Below are 26,267 nucleotides of genomic sequence, written 5' to 3'. Positions count from 1 at the left end.
ATTACAGGATAGGCCCATAAAATTGCCAGCATCCCGCTGCCGCCTTGCTTTCTCTCTCATCTATTCTCTTTGGACGGCGGCCACGAAGAGAGCTGCAAATATTTACAACTTCGTGTAGTGAGTACAAGAATAATATGCCGCGTACAACGAAGGTGGAGAGTCCCAGTTGCCCTCCATTTAGAGCTTTGACTACCGACGTTCTCGGCCTTGTTAAGGGTAAAACACTGAAACAATTGTTTGTGCTTACAATCAGAAATGTGTTTTTTGTAGTTTAGAGAAGTTTAATTGAACTCACCGACTGTTTTTTTATTCTGCTATTCGGGCGTTTCGAACAGTTATTGAGACACGGGGAGAGCAAAGTGGAGCTGCTGCAAAGGTGGTGGAGAGATGGGGTGACCCGGATTCCTCCAAAAGCGTGGTTTCTGCTTCAATTCTGGACCGAGAGAAAGACCCTGTAAGTTTGTTTTGCAATCTTTTGTGATGGTAGTTGTTGTTTTAGTAAGTGAAATTGGTTTTTAATAATTGTGATAAAGTTGTGGCATTGAATCAAAGGTTAGAGCTGCATCTATATCGTGTGCTTTTTTGTTATCATTTACTTTTATTGGCGTTTTAGTTGGACTTTGTATGCCCAAGGTAAAGAAATGCTGCACGTACAGTTTATTTCTAATCTTTTTGTACTCAACTATGTACCTTTTGCAGAGTTCAATTCTTGTCGTGAAATTGGTACAGTTGAAGGAAGACATCTGAATGATTGAGAGTACTAATAAATTGAGTAGCTGTGAAATTAACGACGCTATCTTATTACTTTTGATTGAAAATTGAAACCTACTTTAGTATTGTTGTATATTGGTGGGCAGAGGAGCTTTTGAATTTCACTATGATCATATATTCAGGAGAAGTTCACCAAAATACTGTCTGAATGTTGTAGTTTTCTGTGGTTACTGCGGACAACTTCATTGACGAAGTCCAACAATACTCCCTTAGACTGGGTTAGTGTGCAATGGAAAAATTCGAAAGTAGAAATATGAGATTTGAAGGTATTTAAGAGGGTAATGGTTTGGACTTAGACTCGTGTATGTTGATCTCATCTCATTATATATTAATTAAAAAATCTGTAAGAATTTAAAATTGTCTCTGGAGTTACTGCAGGTGCATTTAAAAAATTACTGGTGAGCAACTTGGTGATCTATTAGATTACTTTATGACATAAAGATATAAATTATTGAGAAGTTTGAGTTGAATGTTTATTTTCAAGGTTATATGCTAGCTAATCATCCACTCATGTAGTTCCGGTCCTTCCCAAATCCAGAGAAAGAGACCAATATATTTAAGAGGTACTACTGCCTTTTCAGATATGNTCCACTCATGTAGTTCCGGTCCTTCCCAAATCCAGAGAAAGAGACCAATATATTTAAGAGGTACTACTGCCTTTTCAGATATGTTATTTTCTTGTCTGGAATATGGAGTTTAGTATCTAAAGGCCGTGTATCCACATATTATAACATTAATATTCAAGCTGTAATACAAGATCCAAGTTTTGAGAGTTGAAAGAATTTCTTAGCATTAATATTGAAGTTGAAATACAAGATCTAATCCATTAAGAGTTGAAAATATTTCTTAGTCTTGCTCGTGCTATCTGCTCACGGACTGCAGATCTTTCTTTATCGTGTAAGTTTGGCAACAACTTGAAATTCATATATTTGAAGATTGTCATGTCATAAAGACTAATTGAGTATGTCTTGTACTGTTCAAACAGTTTCTGCAATTTCTTTGAGTCAAATATTTCTGTTAAGTTGTGATCTGATGCTTTGTTGCTTGTATTTTAATTTCTGCAGCTGCTGGGTGTTGCCCGAAAAAGTGGTTTGGTGAGTAATCTCTTGTAAAAATTTAGTGCACATGTTGGGGTTTATGTGTTCTTGCTTGAGTTTTAAGCCTTCTCAGACATCTTTGGATTGCAAATTTGCTTGATAGATAGATGTGATTAGTGTTATAAATGGGGATCTTCGTCATTCCATTCCTAATGTCTGTCAAGATGGAACTAGACCTGAGGATGATCCCATTGTCGGATTGCATTTGTTCAAAAAGCAGAGATCAGAATCATCAACAAGGTATCATAACTTGCTTTTGTAGTCATATTATATCCAGTAAACGCATCTCATTTTCTCTTTATAATTTTGAAATTCCATTGGACGATTCTTATGATAGAAGGGGCTAAAGTTCTAGCAAATTTCAGGACATAAATCTAACCATGATTTAGCATCTTGTTTTAATCATTAAGAGAACCTATAGAGAAATTAAGAGAGTTGTTCACTGACTTGTAAATGTACTTTCAATACACACTAATTGAATTGTATTGTGCTTAATGTTTCCTTGGGCTTTAAAGGCCTTTAAAGGGCATTTCACTTGGAATTTCTCTTTAAATACTACTGGCATATTTTTTATATCTATGCAGTTGCACGTTATTGGTTCTTTCCTCCTTTATTTTTGGTTATGCACGCTGATCTTTTTGTACTTCCTTTCCCTTTAAAGGGTAATGATAGAAGGGGCTAAAGCTCGAGCAAATTTCAGGATATAAATCTAACCTCGATTCTGCATCTTATTTTAATTATTAAAAGAACCTATAGCGATATTAAGAGAGTTATTCACTGACTGGTAAATGTAATTTTGATACACATTAGTTGGATTGTATTGTGCTAAACATTTCCTTGCCCTTTAAAGCGCATTTCACTTAGAATCTCTCTTTAAATACTACTGGCATATATTTTATTTTATTTTTTATTATTATTATTTTTTGTATTGCTGCAATTGCACACTGTTGGTTCTTTCCTTTTTACCTTTTTTTGTTTGGTTATGCATGCGGAACTTTTAGTACTTTCTTTCCCTTTAAAGGGTATTAACTTATATTTTGTGTACGAAATGATACTAGCGGCATATTTTTATAATAGGCTGCATGCTGTTGGTTTTAATTTTTTTCTTCCATTTCTGTCCCCCACATTTTGCTTAATTGATCATCAACTTCTTGCTTTTTGACGTTTATCTACATTATCTGTTTTTTCAGGTCTGATTTACAGGAATTATTTGTACCCTTGCTTTGTGTTTGTTCTATGTGAACTTGGAAATAGTAGCTGGCTGTCTATATGGATCCAGTGTCAAGTCCACTGTAATGAAAATATTGATATCTTCGAAGTGAAAGATTCAAGTCCTATGATGTTATTCAAAAGACAGTTAGGTGCATTAAAAAAAATTAAGATGCCTATTTTTTAGAAATATTTTCAGATAGCTCCTAAAGTTAAGAGAAGCATAGTTCCCTTTCTCCAAAATTTGGATTACACAATTAACTCTAGTTATAATCCAAAAAATAATATAACCTGATTGTTCCAAAATTGATTGTTTTCATTTTGTAGATTCCATTAGGAGCTTACAAGCTACCATGTTCACAAAATATTGGCAGATTTTTTAGGCTTTTATCTTTAAGATTTGCAATAGATTAAAAAATAATCGCAATGTAAAAAAGATGAAAAAACTCAAAGCCAAATCAATGATTGAAATTCAATTGAGTAAAAATAGTATTTAGCCGGGCCGAATAATTAATGTAACAGAAGGACAAAAGTTTGAAAAGATGCTTTAATTAATTAGGATTTGTTTGGAGATATTGCTCTGAACTGGGCTTCATTGAGCTTAAAAGTTTAACTGGGACTTAGAATAACTCCACAATTTTCTCTTCTCTAAAACGTTTTCTTGTATAAATCACTGACAAAATGATTTCTGGTTATATCGAGGGTTTAAAATGAGTATAAGTTCAAGCTAATTAAATTTTACTAAACTTTTGTGCTTTTAAGTTTTAAGTACTTTTTGGGTAATTGATTAATGCAAGATTTGAACAAATTCCCAAACCTTTGTCCAACTAGTGACAAGTTCTTTGTCCTCTCCCATGTATTGGAAAATTTGGAAGAAATGACGTGATTTAGTGGTTGACTGGGTGGTTAACTTTAGACATCTTCATTGTTCTACTTGTATCTGGTAAAAAGTATGTTTGTTCTTAGCTCTGTGCATGTTTGGCAAGCTTTTTATGCACCGCCGTGTCTGGACTTAGTATGGCTTCATTTGCCCCCACATCATGGACCGAGCTTTCCTTGTTTTGCTACTCACACGCTGCATTTACATATCTGTGTGACACCTATTTTGTTAGATTGTGGAAGATGCTGATTCTGTTGCACTTGCTACTGTGTTAATTTAGGTCATGCACATCGCTTACATGCACAACAAAAGGTTATGTAAGAATAGAATCTTTTGAGGAAAGCAAATCTCCAGCAGATTCTATCCGTGATCCTTCTCCGACATCGTGGAATGTATGTGGATCGGGTAATATTTTGTGTTCAAATGTGGAAGAAAACGAAAACTATGCTTTGTTTGGAGGGTGAGTTTCTATAAGTATACAATTTTAAAATTGAGGTTAATGGTAATTTATCATGCTCCAAGGGATTATGACTCTTGTTTTCATACTCAGGAAGGGTGTTGAAGTCAATGTATGGGATCTTCAAAAGTGCACTAAAATCTGGACCGCAAAATCTGTAAGTTACTATGTTTTTTCATTATCGTTATTTCTTTTGGTTTGAAAGATTATTGTCTCAAGCATTTCGTTTGCTGAATTTATCTTGTGCAGCCCCCTAGAAACAGCCTTGATATATTTACCCCAATGTGGTTTACGTCTACAACATTCTTAAGTAAAGATGATCATCGTAAGTTTGTGGCTGGCACAAGCTGTCATCAGGTAGTCCTACGGTGACTTCACCTCTAATACGACAAATGTCTAGTAGTTTTATGTTTTTTTAAGGGAAGCAGTTTTTATATCGAAGGCTATTGTGAAAAACACAATCACTTTTTCTAGTGCAAATTCATTATGCTGCTCCCTCTCTCTTCCAGTGGGGTTGTGTGGTGAAATTTCTAAAGCATTTAGTAGGCAACTATACCTGAGGCAAGCATGACTAAAGGTTGTTAGAATTCTGCAGAAGATCTTCTAATAAATTTTCTTCCTTTGCATTTGTTGTGGGTGTTGAACACTTTTGTACATATTGATGATATGCGCAGTGGATAAGGATAGAGTATACTGAATGTATATATGAAATGCATAAGCTGTTTTGCCACTGACTGATGGAAAATAATATTATATTTAGTCAATATCATTTAGCAAAACATGAATAATATAAATTCAATCTGATTTGAACTTGCACAGTAGTTTGTCTGAAGCCCAACAAATAAGATATAGGAAGTTTTGTATTAGCTGATTTTATTGCTATCTGGTTTCATGTGTGGCAGAAAGGCCGGAAAAGAATGTTTTGGAGGAAAGGGAGAAGAGATAAATGAGAGAGAATGGTAAACTTGTGTATAGAATAATAGAAACGTAATGCCTAGAGAGGGAAGAACATGTTTTGTATGGTCTTCCAATTTAGAGTAATGAAATGGTAGGAGTATAGATAGCTCATGCTAGGATATTGAATTGGTAAAGCAATGCTTATCTACAGATTGAATGTTTGCTTAGATTTGTCCTCGTTGGAAAATTTAAGTGTGCAGAAGACTTTAAAGTTTAAACAGAGAAGCTCAAGATATTGAATGAGTGTTTTGAGTTGATTATTATTAAAGTTATCTGTTATGATGACTATACTGGCATTTCGTGTTCAGGATGATTAATGCTTATATAATTTTATGTGTTTCTCAAGGATTTTCCTCCTTTAAAGTGGCAAAGATGGGATGATATTACTTGTATGAATTTGGCAGGTTCGTCTTTATGATATTTCTGCTCAGAGAAGACCTGTTATGTCATTTGATTTTCGAGAGACCCCTATTAAGGCTGTTGTGGAGGATCTTGATGGACATACAGTATATATAGGAAATGGCTCAGGTGACCTTGCTTCTGTTGACATACGTGCAGGTATGTTTCAAACCTTTTACATCTGTAGTTTATTTCCCATTTGGCTTTACTGATTTTTGAAGCTTTACCCTCCCTTTTTCTTATTTTGTTCTTTTTGCTGTTTTTTGGTTTGTTTTAAATGCATAATGATGCTTCCTTGGCAAGATTGCTGGGATTATGATGTGTGAATTTGTATACAGGCACTTCTCAATCTCTAATTTACATCATCATTTTCCATTTTTCCCCACCTTCCCACCTCTGATATTCTTTTGTCAAGTTCTTTCATGCTCCGTGTTTTATACAAATTCCTTTGAATTGATTCAATTGCTTGTGTGCAGTTGCTATGACGCTGACTGAGAATATTTTAAGCCCTTAGCTTGAAAATGTTCATTGACCAGTTTGAACTATCCTCTTTTGGTTCTTGAGGAGAGAGTCCCATACCAATTTAATTCATTTCGTAAGCTAGCAAGCTCTATTGGAATCACATTTTTAGTTCTTTGTAAATTATTTAAATATTTTAGGGAAACTGTTGGGATGCTTCATTGGAAAATGCTCTGGAAGTATTAGATCCTTAGCCAGGCACCCAGAACTTCCCATAATTGCCTCATGTGGTGAGTATATCAATATGAAAGCAGCCCCCTTTTTATTATTGTTTTTCACTTATTTGGGTCCTTTTCTCCTATTCTAGAAATAGCAACCTAAAATGCTAAAGATTGGTTCTTAATGCTGTCCATTTCTTCGTTATGTTATTCCATCCTTCTAAAGGATTAGTGGTTCAGTGCTCACCAAAATAATTTATATCGTTGTCGCTTCAATTATGTTCAGATGTTCAAAGTTTCTCATGAAGGGATTGATTTTATTACAGGGTTGGACAGTTACTTGCGCATTTGGGATATACATTCAAGGCAACTCCTGTCTGCGGTAAGTTTTCTTATATATTTTGTGTATCATTACCATTAACTACAATCTGCAAGAGAATTTTCTTTTCATTATTTAGGGATCTTTTGGGAAGGGGGTAAAGATGGAGGATTCTCTGCAGTAACTCCTTGACTATAAAATTTTGCCTTGAGGAGCGTGTAATTGACAGGATTATAAATACTGCAACACTTTGTTAGTCAGGAAAATATGTAAATACACAGGATAATGCACATCCTCAAGGAAAGTACTATACTACTTTGCTTGACTAGAAGCTCTGCAAATAGCAGAAGTTATATGATGAGAGTTTTTCCAAAAGAAAGTCATGGGTTTGTCGTCAAGGATCATGTTGTTGATAGTAGATTTTTTTTTTTTTTCCTTCTTCAAGTTCTCTAAAACTAATTTTACTAGGCGTGACCCCCCATCCCACCCCACACACACATGCGCACACACCCAAAAAAAAAAAAAGAAAAAAAAGAAAAAAGAAAAAAAAAACAGATAGAAAGAAGGGATGGTGGTGGGTGCATGGAGCGTGGTATTAAAAAATTAATTAATTGACCATGGTCATCAAGGGAACAAAGTGTTTATACAAGTCAATTTAGAAAGAAGGCCGAATGACAAAACTCAATGACGATGAACTTATCACTATATCACTTGTCATACTTTCTTAAACTTGTACCATTGTATACATATTTTGCAATAAATGTTTCTGTTTTAAATGGATGCAGGTTTTCTTGAAGCAGCATCTCACCAATGTTGTTTTTGATTCTCACTTTCGTACTCAAGGTTGATCATTTATTAATTTATCGCTGTTTTTTACTTTTTCTTTGAACAGTAGTTCTGGTAGCTAGAGGTATAGAAGCTTTCGGAGCGTCACTTAGTTATTGCCCCCACAAAAGTCTAGGTTCTCTCTGAAAAGTTTGGCTCCTACCTAGTTACCATTCTGTTCAAATAAAGATACTCTAGATCAATTCTCACACATACAATGAAGATCACTCGGATCTGAAACTAGATCAATTCTCACACATACAATGAAGATCACTCGGATCTGAAACTAGATCAATTCTCACACATACAATGAAGATCACTCGGATCTGAAACTAGATCAATTCTCACACATACAATGAAGATCACTCGGATCTGAAACTAGATCAATTCTCACACATACAATGAAGATCACTCGGATCTGAAACTAGATCAATTCTCACACATACAATGAAGATCACTCGGATCTGAAACCGCAGACATTCTTAGCTAACATTTTTGCAATGTCATGGTGCTTGTTCAGATGCTGCTGGTTCTGCTCCCGAGCCACTAGATGTGAATGAGGTACCTTGCCAAGACGAAGATGATGAAGCAATGACCACAAAAAGGAAAAAGACGTCTAAAGGGCATGGGGACAGTCGAAGCAAGAAAAAGAAATCCCGGAAAACTAGTAAGGAAGATTAAAAGTTGAAGAATATTATCATTTCATCACCTGGAGGTATGCTTGAATACCTTACTGGTAGTAAGGTTTGCTACACAAGTGCGTACTTTGGGTGTAAAGATTGCTTAAAAGCGCTTCAGCTGGCTGCTTTATTTATTTTTTCAATAGGGGATCTCGAAAGAATACTAGAACCGTTTTTTATGAAGGCGGCCAAATGAAATGCAAATTTTGTGTACCAATGTTCTTTGTTGATGACCTTATGTCTAAAAAGGCATTATCTTCAAAATTATAGGTATGACTGTTAGCACAGATATTCTGTTTTCAAATGGCGCTCTTTAATGTTGGCAAAATTGCGCAGTATATCCTCTGTTAATTCTGTGCTCCTCTTAGAGAATTGCCTACATGTGGTCTTTTTGCATACGAGGACAGCAGCTTAAAATAATGGGTCTCTCGAGAGATGAATAGGCCATTGAAGGGCAAATAGCCATATTATTTATTCATAACATGCAATAGCAAACTCATTGATTTCCATACTATCAGCTGAATTGACAACATTGAATTGAGAGGGAAGAAGATCCTCAATACGGTCGATACATAGTTTTTTGTCAACGTTTCATATACAATCATACTGTTTTATTATGTTCTAGTGATGACACGTCAATGAAGATTCAAAATGAACAAGCAAAAGCTCCTATTGGGAGAGGTTTTCTAGGACGATGTGATTGTCCAAGAAGAAATAGCAGTGTTGATTCATTGCGACGAGGCCTTGTCCTTCTCTCCTCCCAAATACCTACAAATTCACAAGTATATAGATTAATTGCATGCTGCGTTCACGCTCTCAAGCAAGACAAAAAGGACCAAACTTTATGAGGATGAAAATGAAAATAACCCAAGAAAAACAGTCGATTTGAGGCTACTAGGTGTTACGACATAGGCCCGCCCTGGGCCCACCCTGGGAATCGACAAGCTTGGTATGGCCCGCCACAATGCAAGGATGACTCAAGCGGGTGCCTCTAGCCACAAGGCCTTATTGACACCACTACATGTACAAGCAGACAGTCTCTTTCCAATATACTTTCTTTTTCTTTCAACTTTTTCCACAATATATCGTATTATTGTTCCTTTTGTCTTTAGACTGAATGAATATACAGTTATAAACAAAGAAAAAGATCCGTTCTACATTGTCAGTGAAAATTTTGGTTTCTGTATATATCCAAACAACATGAGCATGGTTGGCCGAACATATTTGACGAGAGAAAGACTAAACACTATGAAAGGGAGATATAACCCAGCTGATAACACCAAGCCCAGCACAGGCCATCACGTGAACAAATAACGACTATGATCCGCAAATACATCACCATTTTCATTTCCCATTAATATGGGGGTAAGGGGATAAAGCTCAAGAAAGGAAGAAACGAGGAAAACACACAAACACAGCTTGTGTATCATATAACATCACAGATCACTTACCCTTGACCCTTGGCCCAACGAGAAAGTTGATAAAGTTGCACCGACTCATTTGAAGCATGGCAAGCAAGAAGTAAATAGTTGCGAGGTTGTACCATCCATGCAAACCTCATGAACAGCCCGGAATATATACACATTGCTGCATCACCAAAACGCAAAAGAGAAGTTAATAAGAATCTTAATTATTAATTAGAGTGTTCATTTTTCAAAAGCCAATAGTTCAACCTGCAGTCATGTTGCCAGATATCATTTCTGGAGGTTTTTGCATGTCCACAAGCCCCTGTAGAGCTAAATAACATCACTTTGGAACCATCAAGCAAATGAATATAAATTTGTTGTTTCAGGTGGAAAAGCATACAGCAATAACAAATCCCCAGTTAGCGACAGGACCCCAAAAATGAGTCGTTTTGGGACCAACTGGGCTGTTTAAAAATGCTTTGAAGGAAGCCATGGAGTCTGCAATTTAAAAACCTGTCAGACATTAATAGAAATATGTTAATTGACAATTACAAGTAACATGGACAGCTCCGTAACAAATAAAACGAACTAAAGTACTTACTTTTCCTGAAGCTGAATCTCTCCACAAATGACAAGAAACACTAAGCATGAGTGATTCAGATGAAACCATAAAGAACTTCCAACAGATGAGACAGATAAAATACCACATATGATGCTCAGACTTGGATACGGGTACGTATCTAAGTGTCTAATATTTTATTTTCTAAAATGTGGGATACAAAGAAAAGGCTAAAAAGAGTCCAAATTTCAGACACGGGTGCGTGAGTACGTTTTTCAAATTTCTATTTTCTTTTTTAGATTTTATTTTTACTTGATATTGCAGTATTTTTAGAATTAAAAATGATGAATTGAAAAAAAAAATGATTAATTGTATTGTTTGAATATTTTATTAAACTAAAATATGTGTGTTGTAAAAACAATTACATTATTAGCCCACTCATATTCATATTAAAAATGGCCCAGGCTACAATTAAACCCAAATCTTCTCTCGGATTCTTCTTCTTCATGATTTTAGGGTTTCCAGTGAACATATACAAAGAGCCAGCATATTTATTTTGGACCAAGGACCACCAACACCAATCTACTATTTCTTTATAGACATCTTCCATCTCTAGCCAAACTGCCGCTAAGGTAAATCTACAAATTTTTTCTAAAGATTTCTTGTTTGGTCCAATTGAAACTTGAATAATCCAATTCCTTACCCGTACCCGTGTTGTGTCATGTCGACATGTGCACGCCGGCTAGAATGGTGAGTCCGAGCACCATAGAATACCACTATGTATAATTAGTAAGGAACATAAGCAAGCAGCTAGTCTATGTATAATTCAAAGAAATGGTGCATGCCTGTCTTTGTATCGCTTAACAATTAACTATAGAACTAATGCACCAACTTATGAGACCAGATCATCGAACCATAAGTTGTTTATTGTTTGCCCACTGTTTACCACTATGAAGACAGCTTTTTATGCAGCACAATTGCAAAGTAACTGACTCGAAAAAAACACGAGAAATGCTTAGATATCGAAAATTGAATGAACCAACTCCAAATTCTGTTTTATCCTAAACAAATCCAAATTTTTGGACACAGAATTCGAATCCAACATGTAATTTCGGTACTAATATGACGGATGTCTAATTCTACTATTGGAAGAACCTTGCACTGTTTTGTTTAATAGAAGATAACCATATAAATGCAGAATGCATCTACCACAACCAATCAAGAAGCAATCAGAATATAGATGACAAAAAGCACACCATTTATATGTTCTCTTCCAACAACTCCCCTGGCGTCTTTGAGTCAAACCTTCCCATGCTCATTATATTACGAGAGTGAAACCATGATATTCTAATTTCTACACTTACCAAAAGGATAGGTGGGTTTGTACAGGAGTATGCTTCTCATGGTCAGAGAAAAGCCTGAAGAAACTTGCCCAACAGGCCGACATAAACCAATTATTTGAAGAAATAAATTTTTAAAAGAGTTCCAAATAAATGCCAATAATTTAGAAACTAATCCAATAAAAATTAGAGAACTTCAGAAATGTGGTATGCAGACATAATTATTCATCAAACGATATTTGCTTCCAAGATCAACCATCCGAAAGAATTCCAGATAGACGCAGCAAAAGTAAGTCATTTATTTTTTGCTTCATATTTTACGGCCCCCCCCCCCCCTCCCCGGCAGCAACCCGAACCCTAAATTCACATTCATATGGATTCAAAAGGAAAAATAACTCATCTTTTCAACCCTTTATACGTGAACAGGATCTGCCTCTTTCAGTCAACGAAATAAACCCATAATTCCAAACACACAAATCGTAAAACAAATCAAATCCCATATCAAAATATAGATCCTTTGAATAACTAAACCAAACATAAATCCACACACTAACACAGACATACACGGGCAAGATACGTATAACGATTTGTAAGTGTTTCTATACAAAGATCGTACCTTTACCTCTCGAATCTGTACAAAAAGTCGTGGGTCGGTTCGCGGTGTGGTGGCTATAGGAGTTATGACGTAGCGTTGGGGGTACTTTTTAAATTGGCTTAGTCAAACAACCAATTTTCCAATTTGACCTTCTTTTTTTTTTTTTTTTTTTTTTTTGGTATTCATCTCTTGTCAATAAAAAAAATAATTGTGCCCTTATTTATGTTTCACAATTATAAAAGTATATCAATTTTTTGAAAGACAATAATACCCTTAAAAGTTTAAATAAATTCAATTACTTCTATACGTAAATTTCAAAATCAGTTTTGCTTATCATTTTCTCCAATACAGTAAAAAAGAATTTTTTCCTTCCATCTGCTAGAATATTGAAATCTCCCAAAATTATCAAAGGTTCAATAAAGAAACAATACTCACAGTCGGCACTGAAAATTGGTAAGTGTAAATACATATTTTTTATTTTGTTTTAGTTAAATTTACTGTTTGAATCTTTAAATCTTTTTTTGACAAAGGCAGATGAATTTTACAGTATTTAAACGCAGATGTATAATTTTTTTATAGCAAAAACAACAAAAAAATTCATCACTGTATGCATATATTTTACAGAAAAAATTTATAGGTGTCTGTAAAATAAATATTTAAATATTATTTCGTTGAAAAAGGGAAAAATAAAAAATTCGAGCGTAAATTTCAGATGAAACGGACGAAAAAAGCTGGGCCAAATATTTCCAGCCTGCCTACTTTTTTTTTTCCCTCCCCTCCCCTTTCAGATTTTAGAATTTATTTGTTCATTAATATATTGAAATAAATATTAATGAATATTTAATACTAATTGAAATGAATATTTTTAAAACAATTAAAATAATCAATGAATTATTTAAAGTATAAAATTAAATTAAATATGAAATGAACAATTTAAAAAATTATATATTAATTCCTTATTTTTAATTTGTGGCAGATATGGCATCAACATGTGTTCCAATTTGTTACTTCGGTAAATTTCAAATGAATGAAAATACTCAGTGAGAATGAAAATTGACGAGTGAAGGAGATGAGGTTAAAGCAATTTTTATAACAAAGGAGAAAATCGTTTGCAGAAATGTACAGTGATATACAAAATATGCTTAACGTCGATCCCTCTCAGTACGATATGGAATTGGGATTATTCCAATTTCACCTATGAAAGTTACTTCTGAAGTGGAAATGAAACATCTAATTAAATTGAACCAAGGCCGAAAGTCGACTCTTATTTGCGTAACTTTATTGGGGAAGAATGTCCACGAGGGTGAACACGAAGTTTCAAATGAAGAGAATCGTAATGTAAATGATGTTTGGGATACAATTCAGATTGTTTGTGAAGATGATGTGGTTATTCCCGAAACCACTGCTACTCACCATGATCACACTGTTACGCACAGACTTCCATCGATAGTTGAAGACAACGAGAATGAAAATGCATTTACAAAAGAGGATTTGATTGCTTTATCTCGTAGGAGACATGAGTTGGGTGGGAGCTCACAAGCCGAACCAAGTACACGGTCCTCTAATTGTTTGCGTGTAATTTCCGATGATGAAGATGTATATGTCGAGCAACTATTCGAATCAAAGAAAGAATTGCAAGAAGCTGTGCACCAAATTACTTTAAAACATAACTTTGAGTTTAAAGTGAAGAAATCAAACAAGTCGATGTACACAATTATCTGCGTTGACGACAGTTGCCATTGGCGTTTGCGAGCGACTAAGATGGACACGAATGAGTTCTTTGTAGTCCGTAAGTATGCACGGGAACATACTTGCGAAGTGGGTATTTGTCGAAATGATCATAAGCAGGCCCGATCATGGTTCATTGGTCGAGAAATAATGCACAAGTTCCAAGATCCACGAACGATCTACAGACCTTCGGATATCATTAATGACTTTCGGCGAGAGTACGGGGTGGTCATGAGCTATCAGAAGGCTTGGAAGGCTAAAGAATGTATATTGGAGGATTTGATGGGTTCGACCGAGGAGAGTTATGCTAAATTAGCCAGGTATTTCATTGTTTAAGTGTTTATTTCTTTGTTATTTTAAATTTTAATTATTTAATTTCAATTGTTTATTTATATGTAATTAATTATTTAATTGAATTTTTTATTTTTCTGTTCATTTAATATTTAATATATTATCTAAATTATGATTATTTTTATTTACATTGGCCAGGTATTGCTATAACATGGGAAGAATTAATACTGGGTCGGCATTTTTTATTGAGAAGGATGACGAAAATCGCTTCAAATATTTCTTTATGGCCCTTGGACAATGTGTTCGAGGATTTCGAAATGCAATGCGACCCCTAATCTTAGTCGACGGTACAACCCTTAAAGCGAGATACGGGGGCAAGTTGATTATTGCAACATGCCAAGATGCGAACATCCAAATTTACCTTCTTGCGTTCGGCATAGTTGACGGAGAAAATGATATAGCGATGAATTGATTTTTCACGAAGTTGAGGAAAATAATTGGAGATGTCGAAAATCTTGCATTCGTAACTGATCGAGGGCAGTCAATAATAAATGGTATCGCCGAAGTCTTCCCCGAGGCACATCATGGTTGTATGTACCATATACAGGGAAACTTGAAAACCAGGTATCGAGGCAATGGCGTCGTTACTTTGTTTAGGAGAGTTGCAGAGGCTTATAGTTTTGAAGAGTTTGTTAAGTTCATTGTCGAAATAGAAAGTAAATCGCATGCTGCATAGGAGTATCGAACAGAGATGGGGATTGAACATTGGGCACGATCACATTTTCCAGGAGGTCGATACAACATGATGACGTCGAACAATGCGGAGTCGCTTAACTCTTTATTCAAGAAAGATTGAGAGTTACCAATTCTCGCAATGATTGAGAACATTCGTGACAAACTATAACAGTGGTTTCATAATCGACGTGAGGAATCACAGAGTTGTGCAAGTGTGCTAACCCCGGCTCAAGAAGATAAGCTCTTCAAGACTCTAGATGTGGCAAGAAAGGTTTATGTAGAACCACTGGATCAATTTCGCTTCTCCGTGAGATGTGCACGTAATTTCGGATACATTGTGGACTTGAATGATAACACGTGCACGTGTAGACGGTTTCAGTTGGAGAGTTTTCCGTGTACACATGCAGTGGTAGTGGCTATGCATAGAGGATTACCACCACACACCTTATGCAGTGTGTATTACATGATTGATTATTGGAGAGCAGCATATGTGGAAACAATATTTCCTGTACCAAATGAAGTCGAGTGGGAAGTGCTCGACCGCATTCTCTCACTGAATAACTTGTAGCTACCAGCAGTTGGACCATGTACTCCTGGATGTACACGTACGTCTAGAATACCATCTACTGGAGAGTTTCCCCAGCCTCGTAAGTGCGGTGCAACAGGGCATATTAGAAGATATTGTACAAGTCAGATTCCTCTGCATGACAATGTAACGGATGTGTAATTTTAATAACTATTGGCAATGTAATTATTTATAACATTGACGTTAATTATTTATACATATTATTTATGTGAATTATTAGATTTAGTATTTTTTCAAACATTTCATTCATTACATTCATTTGTTATGCATATTATTTATATTAATTATTTGAAATCGAAGCTTTTTCTAGACACTGCATTATACGGTAGGCTGCATTGTAAAATAAATATTTAAATATTACATAAATAATCAACATTTTACAATTCTTTTGTAATTACAAATAAACGAATGAACTGTACAATGTTTAAATAAATGTAAAAATATGTACAATTATTTACGGATCCCCATTAAATTCAAATAAATCACATGCTAATTTATTTCTCTAATTTTGTATCCATGCCTGGTTGATTGCATCAACTTTATGTGCCACACTCAAAAATTCTATGTACTTGATGACGAACATACCGCAATCACCCATACAATTAAACAATGTTGTATTAGCACATAGAAAATTAGTTGTATTAGCACATCGAAAATTAGTTAGAACCTAAGATGTAAATGACAAAAAGAAAATTACAAACACTTACGATATTTGCCGCTTCGCCGTTGTCGTGTTCCGCACGGTGGCCAATCTGTCCTGTACAGTGATGTTCGCTCGTCTAGCCATCATGGGAAAGATCACAGACACCGACTCTAGATTTTGCTCGAGCTGGCCTTGTGTCAGGCATGAATGATCGGGGTCGTACACATACATCGTGGAGTCGGTGAATACGATTTCCACTGTAATGTAGTGATGATTCAGACATACTGGTACGTACATATGCGTACAGCCATCCCATGGCTTCCCACCGACACTCGGCCACATCCCTACGACCCATTCCATCATATATTCCGGCACCGTGTACTCGCTACCCATAGCCTGGAACGACTGGTACTCAATGTCAACGGCACGGATGAACTCAGTGTTCAATATGAGTCTGCCAGGAATGTTGAATGATTTTGGATGTCTTTCGGCACGATCTCGTAGCAAATCCATGCTCAAGTCGATGTGCTACATCAAGAAACACCAATAAAGAAAGGAGTTAATCTATGAATTTCATTCAAAAAATTGATTTTGAACATACATAATAAATAACAATATTTTCATTTCACTTATATCGTCGGCGAGCCAAGCCCCCGAAGTGGTGATGTCGTGGAACTACTTGTAAGCATTTGAGATCGTCTTCTCAGCAATCGTGCGGCTGGCCCTGAAAAAATAAGAACATAATTTTTAGTTATAAGAAGTATACATGTGTCAGCGTCTGCGTCTGCGTACTATACTAATTATATAAAATACAAAACTTACCCAGGCTGCAGTGCTCTCCACTCTGTCTCAAAGGCTTTCCACTTGACGTGGTCCACCTCCCTGAATAAATTCGGGTGCATCCCATCGACGAACCTTCTCCTCTTCGCCTCCGTGGTAAAGGGAGAAAGAACGTACCGTGATGGCACCCTTGGCCTCTTGCCGACCACCCGCTCCACTACGTCAACAGCCATCGTCCTCTCCTCATGCGTCTCGGGAATCTCCATCTCCCCAGCCATCGGGTTGACCCCTCGCCCGCTATCGGGACCACCTTTTCCGACACAAAGACCACGTTCGGCGAGTCTGGCGTCTTCTTGGGTACCACCTCCACCTCTGGTACCCTCTCCTCCTCCGGTACCCCCTCGACATCCCCGGGTATCCCGTGCACAGGTACCACCTCCACCTCCAGTACCCTATCCTCCTCCAGTGCCCCCTCGGCATCCCCGGGTATCCCCTGCACGGGTACCACCTTCACCTCCGATACCCCCTCGACATCCTCAGGTATCCCCTGCACGGGCACCCCCACCTCCTCGGGTATCCCCTCTGCATCGAGTGACGTCATCTCGGGTACCACCTCCATCTCCGGTACCCTTTCCTCCTCGGGTACCCCCTCCACGTCTTTAGGTATATCCTGCACGGGCACTCCCTCCACCACAGGTATCCTCTCTCGCTCCTCCATCCCATCGTGTCATTTAAAAATGAATCAAATGTAGCAACTGATGGCCACGATGAGTCAACATACCCCATCTGACCCCCTCCCCCTTGATAACCATCGACCCCTCCGTCCCGATATCCGTCAGTCCCTCCATCTCGATAGCCACCAGTCCCTCCGTCACCCCCTCCGTCACGATAGTGACCTGTCCCTCCGCTACCTCCTCCATCTCGATAATCGCTCGTCCCATGCAGGCCTGCTATGTCACCTCGTATCGCTGCAACCTCAGTATGAAGGTCTCCTAACCCAGCTCGTAACATCGCGACATCATATCGTAACTGTGCCATGTCCCCGAATCCAGCTCGTAGTGTCACGACATTATCCCGTAACTCTGCCATGTCTCCTCTCATCTCCGTCAGGAGTTCAAACAAATCAATCGTCGAAGCACGGGGACTAGGTGCAGGAGGTGATACTGGACGACCCTCCTGAAAAAATAACTATTATAAATGAATAACCTAACAAATAAAATAAAACGACAATTGAAGAATTATTTTTAAGTAACATACTCTATCTCGATCAACGCTGGACTCAGGCATCTGAACCTCTGGCGTAGCTGGACGTGATCTTCTTAGCGGAGGTGACATCCTCGCTGGACGTGCTCTCCTTGATGGAGGTGATATCCTCAACGGAGGTAGTACTGAACGATCCTCCTGAAAAAATAAATATTACAAGTGAAGCACTTAATTACAAGATCAAAGCGATATTCAATAAATCCTGCACAGTAACATACCCTACCTCGATCCATCTTGGACTCAGGCATTTGATCGTCATGCGCGGTACGAAGAGGCAATTCGCGAATATAAAACTGACTCTCCTCCTCGATCGACGGTACCAATTCAGTGAGAACTTCAAGCTGTCATTTTGATATGTCACAGTTAATGACTATGTATTCGGATTGTGAAAGGACGTACAACATAAATAACAATTGTATAATACGTACCTCTGGATCGTCGAGGAGAGCCGATAACTGTCTGGCAAGCGGCTTGTCTTGTGCTCGCTAGTGATGCATCCGAGGATAGCGTGTCTCTCCTCTCCTCACATACCGACTGGCCAAGATGGGAACAGTCTTGTACACCCATATCTTAAACATATACCTGCAGCGCCAACGGCAGTCCATATGCATCGTACTTGCGCTCGGGCTTATCCCCCTTTGGCATTGAAAATCCCCTCCTAAACACGCGTAATGTATCAAGAAAATATTTCCAGCCCCATGGGTAATTGTTGAAGGCATCAATATCATCAACAACCTCCAAATGGAAAATATCAATCGATGTCTTCTTGTGATGACACCGTAGTATGCTCTCGATGATAAGCACCAAGCCCAACTTCAGCCTATCAGACATCCGATCACATCTCCTTAATGCATCTCCTAACTGCGCTAGAGTAATCGTCGTCTATCCATGAAAATATTCATTGAACAGCCTCCTGTTCCTCGGAACACAGGCCCTCGCCTCTTCATCGTCAGTACATCGCAGTCCAGTGACGAGGGTAAACTCAAATATGGAGAACGTGGCTACCTTGCCCCCAAGATCAAAATGAAGGGCGTCTCCGTCAACTGACTTCAGCAAGCGACATAACAGGGCATCGAGCAGCTGTCCAGACCACTGTACATCACGCAACGAATACAATGGCCATAAGCATGATCAACATAATATATCTGCATAATCGTCATCTAGCAAATCTAATACCAAAGCGAAGCTGGTAAAGTTACAATTCGACATAACTTTACCAGGGATCTGTCTGATAGCGTCGTCCAAATGATATTCCATCCTGCAAAATTTCAAATATTAGAACCCTATACAAATGATGTTCGATAAACAAAAATATTAAAAAAAATACTAACACACTGCTACTAGATGCAATAACCAACCGATAACGGAATAAACAAAATGAACGTAAATTACTATTTTCCATATACTTAATTTGCTGACTTGATCATTTATTTTAATATTTTAATTGCTTATTTTAATTATTTATCTAACACTTAATTTACTTTTTCATTTTTAATTAATGTTTAAACACTTATTTTAATTCTTTACGTATATCGCTTATTTCATATTTACAAATTTATTTTAATTGCTTCGTAAAAAATTAATTTAATTGACATTTTCATATCCTAATTTAATTGTTTATTTTTATTATTTCACAAATGTTTATATATTTATTTAAACTCTTTATGCATATTACTTATTTAACATGTAATTAATTATTTTAATAACACTTATTTTGATCGTTTATTTTAATATTTTAATTATTTTTCTAACACTTAATTTACTTTTTCATTTTTAATGAATGTTTAAATGCTTTTTTTAATTATTTACGCATAATGCTTATTTCATATTTACAAATTTATTTTAATTGCTTTGCAAAAACTTAATTTGATTAATATTTTAATTTTCAAATTTAATTGCGTATTTTTATTGTTTTACAAATGTTTAAATATGTATTTAAACATTTAAATATTTCTTTTAATAATTTTACTAACACTTATTTTGATATTTTAATTGCTTAATTTAATTATTTTTCTAACACTTCATTTGCTTAATTTAATTATTTACGCATAATGCTTATTTCATATTTACAAATTTATTTTAATTGCTTTGCAAAAAATTAATTTGATCGATTTTTAATGAAGTTTTAAAACTTATTTTAATTATTTACAAATGTTTAATTATGTATTTAAATTCTTTATATATATCTTATTTAATATTTCATTTTTTAAAATTAATTTAGGAACACTTATTTTTCAATGCTTATTTTAATATTTTAATTATTTTTCTAACACTTAATTTAGTTTTTTAATTTTAATGAATGTTTAAATACTAATTTTAACTCTTTACGCATAATGCTTATTTCATATTTACAAATTTATTTTAATTGCTTTTCAAAAAATTAATTTTTTTGCTAAATTAATTTTCAAATTTAATTGCTTATTTTTATTATTTTACAAATGTTTAAATATTTATTTAAATTCTTTATATATATTAATTATTTAATATTATATTATTTCTTTTAATTTTTTTTACTATTACTCAATATAAAATAATTAATTAATCTAAATTAGCAACTAATAAAAATTTCGATAAATAATATAACATTTACATCTTATATTTACAATAAATAATTTTAAATACATAATATACATTCAAATTAAGCAATTCAAATAAATAATTACATATTAGAGAACACAATATAAGTCATTAATAATTATTTAATTAACTTCAATAATTATCGAAAAAAAGCCCACGGCCCAAATTAACGACCGGCCCAGTCAAGTGGGTCAATCGGGGCGACCGGCCTAGGTGCCTAGTTGACTGGGTACATTCGCCTAGACGGCCAAGTCAATTGGGCCGTCTGGGCGACCGGGCCGACTAGGCGCACCCAGACGGCGTGCCCAGTGCTGGCCTTCCATTTCCGGCCATGGAGATCGCCGGAAAACTCCATTTTCGGCGATCTCCACTCCTTCCCAAGCAATAAGAACCCAAATTTCACATTTACACAAGGATTTCTCAACACATATATATAAAATCATACTTTTTTCCAAAAATAAAAATAAAAACATGGTTTTTTTGGGTATAAAAATCTTACCTTCTTCAGAGAGAAATGGCCAACTGGGTCTCCTGTTTTCCTTATTTGTCGATGACTGGGTCTATTGTGCTACAGTACTTTTTCACTCGCCTTCTGTTTCTTTTTCCTTGCAAGTCCTGAGGGGTAAAATTGGGTTTCTCTTATTTTTGTCGATTTTCACTGTTTTAAATAATTTTGCCTTTTTTTTTAACTGGTCAAAGGCCTCTTTGGAAAATTGGCCGGGTCAACCGGCTGTTGGCCACTAATTCCTCCGTAGTGGTGAGACCAGGGGAATAAACATAGGATTAAACCCCCTCCCCCATTGGAGCGGGACTCGCGCACAATAAATGCGTGGGACCCTCCCCCACGTGAGGGGCGTGTAAACGTTCGGGTACATGTAGCAAATCTCATAAACATAGGTCTCCACATATCTATCTATTCACCAATCAAATGTTAATGGGGGTGTAACAAGGTATCCAAGATTTTGACTAGTCCAGAGATTTTAAAAGATTATAAATTCTAAAAGTTATCGTGGATTTTAATAGATTCCTATATATTTCATAAAATTCTCATAAAAAATGGTAAATTTTTAAAATATATAATTATATGTATTTTTAAATTTGAAATCCATCCAAATATTTTAAATTCTCCTTGAAATTCTTATAAATCCATTAAGAGGGTATTTAAATTTTAAAGGATTTCATTGGAATTCATTAAAATATGAGTTGGGAACATCTAAATTTTAATGGAATCCATTAAAAATTATTAAAATCTCAATTGAAAATACCTAAATTTATAAGCATTTTTAAAATTTATCAAAATCTCAATTAAGAATACTCCCTAAATGTGGGACCAATAAGTTTCATCCCCTTGAATCATTTTATTTTTTATTGCTTCTAAGCCTCGTGATAGGAAGAACTTATAAACAATACAACTTATAAATAAATATAAATGAAGAGTTGATATATTGATAGTATTTGTAAGTTCATTGAAATGTGTCGTTGAAAATGAAGTTTGATTATTCATAAATAATTTATAAATTTTGTCAAATTGAGGCTAAGTTGACTGCTTAAACTTGTTTATTATTGATTATATAGTTAAGATTAGATAAATCTTAATTGGAATAAATCGAGGTCACTTAAAAGTATATTTTACTGGGATACTTAACTCAACTTTATTAAGATTTGAAGTTCCATCTCAAAATGTCAACTTTATTAAAAGAAGTAGCTGACCAATTTTGAAATTCGTGTGCTTATTTTTTGAGTTTTAATCAGATCAAACTGTTCGTCAAAGCTTAATGAACTCCGATATATCATACTAAGGCTTAAGGTTTCATATTAAAATGTCAAATTTATTAAAAATAGTCATATCACTTATAAATTGGTCTATGTTTTTCATCTTTATTCGATATAAGATTTTATTCATTAATAAAGTTGAGCTTCCACTATAATGTTAGATTTTTATTTTTTTTTAAAAATTTATTTGTAGATAATCTAGATTGCTTTTTTGGTTGAATGAGCTCAATATCAATGGGGTAATTAACCTAAATTTCTTTGCTGATGGAAGTTTATGGTACTTAGGTTTATCAAGTGCAAGTAAAAAACTTTGAAAGGTGTGCTTAAGTCATGCATTTATTGGTAGTTGAGGGTATTGAATTGTGTGAGGAGCTTATTGTGAATTTGGATTATTCGTATACTTTTTAAAAGAATAATATTATATAGCATCATTGCTGTTTAAAAACAATGCAAATGTTAATAGCATTACTCTTTTTATAACTCAATCGCCTTCTCTTAGAAGGCTCCTTGATAGTCTACTCATCTAGAGAGCGTCAATTGACCTCCTCTTGGACTGTCACATAGGATAGACTCGACTCTTGTAGACTGCGTCTAGTTGTTTGTGCTAAACTATATGCCACAAAAGGTATTGTTTCCTTAAGACGAGTACGTTAGTCAACGAAGTTAACAACTCACTAGGCACAATTGGAATGAATTTATTCCGAGCCCTAGCAATTTTCGACGTGAGCAAACTTTGATCCTTTGTGATTACAACACACTCGAGCATGGGATGTGCTAAGCATTTTTTATGCAGCTTCTGGATAACGCAGCTAAATTTTCTTAGAATGGATGTGTCCTCAAAGAAAGGAATCATCATTCGCTTGTTAGGCTTTACACATTTCCTGTATCTAACATATGTGCAATTGCCCGACTAAATCAGACACCAAAATTTGCTAAATCATGTTTAGTTCTTTATGCCTTCAAAATTTAATACTAGCAGTTACATTTTTGGAGGCTTATGTACCTGCATAGCACGACCCATGTTACCTCCATGGGAAGCATAAAAAAGATGTCGCTGCTCATAGAGACAATATAGTTGATGGATGCTAAAATAGAAGGTCAGTTCAGGTACGGACTAATTAAGCTCGTTACATCATTTGCTTTGTCATTATATATTATGTTGACCCCAGAATATGTTGCCAACAGATACCGGACCCATCCGCGCACACGTAAGCCTGGTCCAACACGCTAAGACATGTGGACGGTCTAGAACTAGTAGTAAAAGGGGGCGTGGGAGCAACTCAAAGGTGCAGGACAAGAACGTTCGGAATCTGACGAGATGTTTGCATAACGATTGTACAATAATTACCAATCGATGTTTGTAGAATGCGTGTATGGATTCGTGTGTGTTGCAAGGAGTAAAATATAAAGAATGTTGTATTTGTTCTTGTGTTGAATCTTACATTACCCCTGTGAGAGATGCATGGGAGAGTATTTATAGTATTACAACTTAGATCGTGACCCTTCATTGGGAGTACACATGGCCTCATCTCGTAAATCTATATCTCAAATTATAGGTATCACATTTGACTTTCTAAACTGCTATACATTTATTAATCGACAGCTCTACCACTACATTGTTAAGATAAGACATTTGCACTCTATGATGGGTGTCCCATCAATCAATCAGGAATGATCCTTGTGTAAGATCAAATCTCTGGGGAGGAGTGCTGTTTAGAGCCTCAGGATCTCGGAGAAGATAGGGCCTCGGAGGGAAGGGCCTCGGCTCCAAGATCACCTCGGCATATTAGCTTTGGTGCTAACACTTGGGCCACGTCTGGCTTTGTTATAGTATGTTGGTCAACTCCTGTTGGCCTGGGGGCCTCAGATAAATGCCACATAGTTCAGCAGAAGTGGGCATGGGCTCCAGTGGGTCGGTCAAATGTGTCAACACGTAACAATAGTCCCGCAAGTCCAAGTATAATTATTTATGTAATGCGTGGACTTTAATGTTGCTGTAAAGCCCTTTATTTTCATTGGGTAAAAATTGAAAGAATTTTTTGAACCCTAAATAATAGTCCCCAAAGTCCAAATATAGATATTTATATCATGGTTGAAATTAATAATGTACTGTTGCTTCTGGACGAATACTTGAGGTTTGCTATTATAGCGTGTAGTTGTGGACCGAGGCAGGGAGTATGTGCTATGAGGCTCACAATGTTGTGGCTGATATCTTTGTTTTTGAAGCCGAGGCGGTAAGTGTGTCAAACCTGCCGAGGCTTGTCGTGTGTTGTGGCTAAATTGTTGGAGGATAGCTGAATTTGGAGATGGCTGAATTTTATTTTAAGTCGAGGCAGGGAGAATGCTGAGGCATGTGGTGTACGACTTCTTCAATGACATTCAACTTCGCCAAGAAAGGTACGTGGTATACTCCTTGGAGTTCAAACAAGGTGACCTCCTTTAGGAATAAAGATCTTGCTTTCGAGGTGCCCATGCTTCTCCATATGGTGGATGGTATAGCCATGCAGATGTTTCTTCCTTTGGCGTTCAGATTCGCCAAAGGGAGGCATGTGGAGTACGCCTCGAAGTTCAGGCGAGGTGATCTCCTTTTGGGATCGGAACCTCTTCTCTGAGGCGTCCATGTTTCCCCACATGGTGGATGGTGCAGTCATGCATATGCTTCTTTTTTTGGCGTTCAGTTTCGTCAAAGGAAGGCATGTGACGTACGCCTTGAAGTTCAGGCAAGGTGATCTCCTGTTGGGATCGGAACCTCTTCTCCAAGGCATCCACGCTTCTCTACATAGTGGTTTGTGTAGCCATGTAGAGGCTTCTTCCTTTGGCGTTTAGCTTCGCTACAGGGAGACATGTGGTGTACGTCTCGGAGTTCAAATGAAATGATCTCCTGTTGGGATCGGGACCTCTCCTCGGAGGTGTCCGTGCTTTCCCACACGGTGGATGGTGCAGCCATGCAGAGGCTTTTCCTTTGGTGTTCAGTCTCGTCAAAGGGAGGCATGTGGCCTGCACTTCGGAGTTCGGATGAGGATAACCTAGAGTTGGGAATCAAGACATCTCCTCCGAAGCGCCCACGCTTATCTATATGGTGAATGGTGCAGCCATGTAGAGACTTCTTCCTTTGGCGTTCAAACTCACCAAAGAGAGGCATGTGGCGTGCACTTCGGAGTTCGGGCGAGGTGAACTCAGAGTTGGGAATCAGGACCTTTCCTCCAAGGCGCCCACGCTTCTCTACATGGTGGATGATGCAGTCATGTAGAGACTCCTTCCTTTAGCGTACAACCTCGCCAAAGGGAGGCATGTACGCGTGCTTAGGAGTCCGGGCGAGGTAAACCCAGAGTTGGGAATCAGAACCTCTCCTCCGAGGCACTCACGCTTCTCTACATGGTGGATGGTGCAGTCATGTAAAGGATTCTTCTTTTGGCGTTTAGCCTTGCCAAAGGAAGGCATGTGGCGTGCGTTTCAGAGTTAGGGCGAGGTGAACCTAGATTTGGGAATCAGGACCTCTCCTCCGAGACGCCCACGCTTCTCTACATGGTGGATGGTGCAGTCATGTAGAGGCTTCTTCCTTTGGCGTACAACCTCGTCAAAGGAAGGCATGTGGCATGCGTTTCGGAGTTCGGGTGAGGTGACCCCAGAGTTGGGAATCAGAACCTCTCCTCCGAGGCACCCACTCTTCTCTACATGGTGGATGGTACAGCCATGTAAAGGCTTCTTCCTTTGGCGTTC

At 36.8% G+C, this 26,267-nt stretch overlaps 2 protein-coding genes across 11 annotated transcripts; one reads left to right on the top strand and one right to left on the bottom strand.

Annotated features, from left to right (window-relative positions):
- The first annotated feature begins 41 nt into the window (after positions 1-41).
- LOC111373938 (WD repeat-containing protein 74) lies at positions 42-8,625 on the top strand. 4 transcript variants are annotated; one of them, XM_022996533.1, is made up of 12 exons: positions 46-216; positions 336-454; positions 1,836-1,865; positions 1,972-2,108; positions 4,238-4,417; positions 4,508-4,571; positions 4,664-4,771; positions 5,776-5,929; positions 6,430-6,519; positions 6,774-6,829; positions 7,552-7,609; positions 8,112-8,625. In XM_022996533.1, the coding sequence occupies exons 1-12, from the start codon at positions 135-137 to the stop codon at positions 8,270-8,272; spliced, it is 1,239 nt and encodes a 412-aa protein (XP_022852301.1). In that variant the 5' UTR covers positions 46-134; the 3' UTR covers positions 8,273-8,625. The 4 variants fall into 4 exon arrangements, with proteins under 4 accessions (XP_022852304.1, XP_022852302.1, XP_022852303.1 ...); XM_022996534.1 differs by lacking the exon at positions 6,430-6,519 and having other exon boundaries at positions 44-216; XM_022996535.1 differs by lacking the exon at positions 8,112-8,625 and having other exon boundaries at positions 45-216; positions 7,552-7,614.
- Positions 8,626-8,754: 129 nt separating this feature from the next.
- Positions 8,755-12,269, bottom strand: LOC111373939 (mitochondrial pyruvate carrier 1). 7 transcript variants are annotated; one of them, XM_022996540.1, is made up of 6 exons: positions 12,193-12,244; positions 10,279-10,289; positions 10,078-10,190; positions 9,945-9,999; positions 9,723-9,858; positions 8,755-9,039 (listed from the first exon to the last, which is right to left on the bottom strand). In XM_022996540.1, exons 3-6 carry the CDS (start codon positions 10,168-10,170, stop codon positions 9,000-9,002), a joined length of 324 nt encoding a protein of 107 aa, XP_022852308.1. In that variant the 5' UTR covers positions 10,171-10,190; positions 10,279-10,289; positions 12,193-12,244; the 3' UTR covers positions 8,755-8,999. The 7 variants fall into 7 exon arrangements, with proteins under 7 accessions (XP_022852308.1, XP_022852307.1, XP_022852305.1 ...); XM_022996539.1 differs by having other exon boundaries at positions 10,279-11,654; positions 12,193-12,225; XM_022996537.1 differs by lacking the exon at positions 10,279-10,289 and having other exon boundaries at positions 12,193-12,269.
- Positions 12,270-26,267: the final 13,998 nt, after the last annotated feature.

The sequence above is a fragment of the Olea europaea genome, unplaced genomic scaffold (genome assembly GCF_002742605.1).
Source record: "Olea europaea var. sylvestris unplaced genomic scaffold, O_europaea_v1 scaffold1181, whole genome shotgun sequence".
NCBI classification, from domain to species: Eukaryota; Viridiplantae; Streptophyta; class Magnoliopsida; order Lamiales; family Oleaceae; genus Olea; species Olea europaea.
Note: the sequence above shows the minus strand (reverse complement) of the source record. Positions and strands in the feature narration are given on the sequence as shown.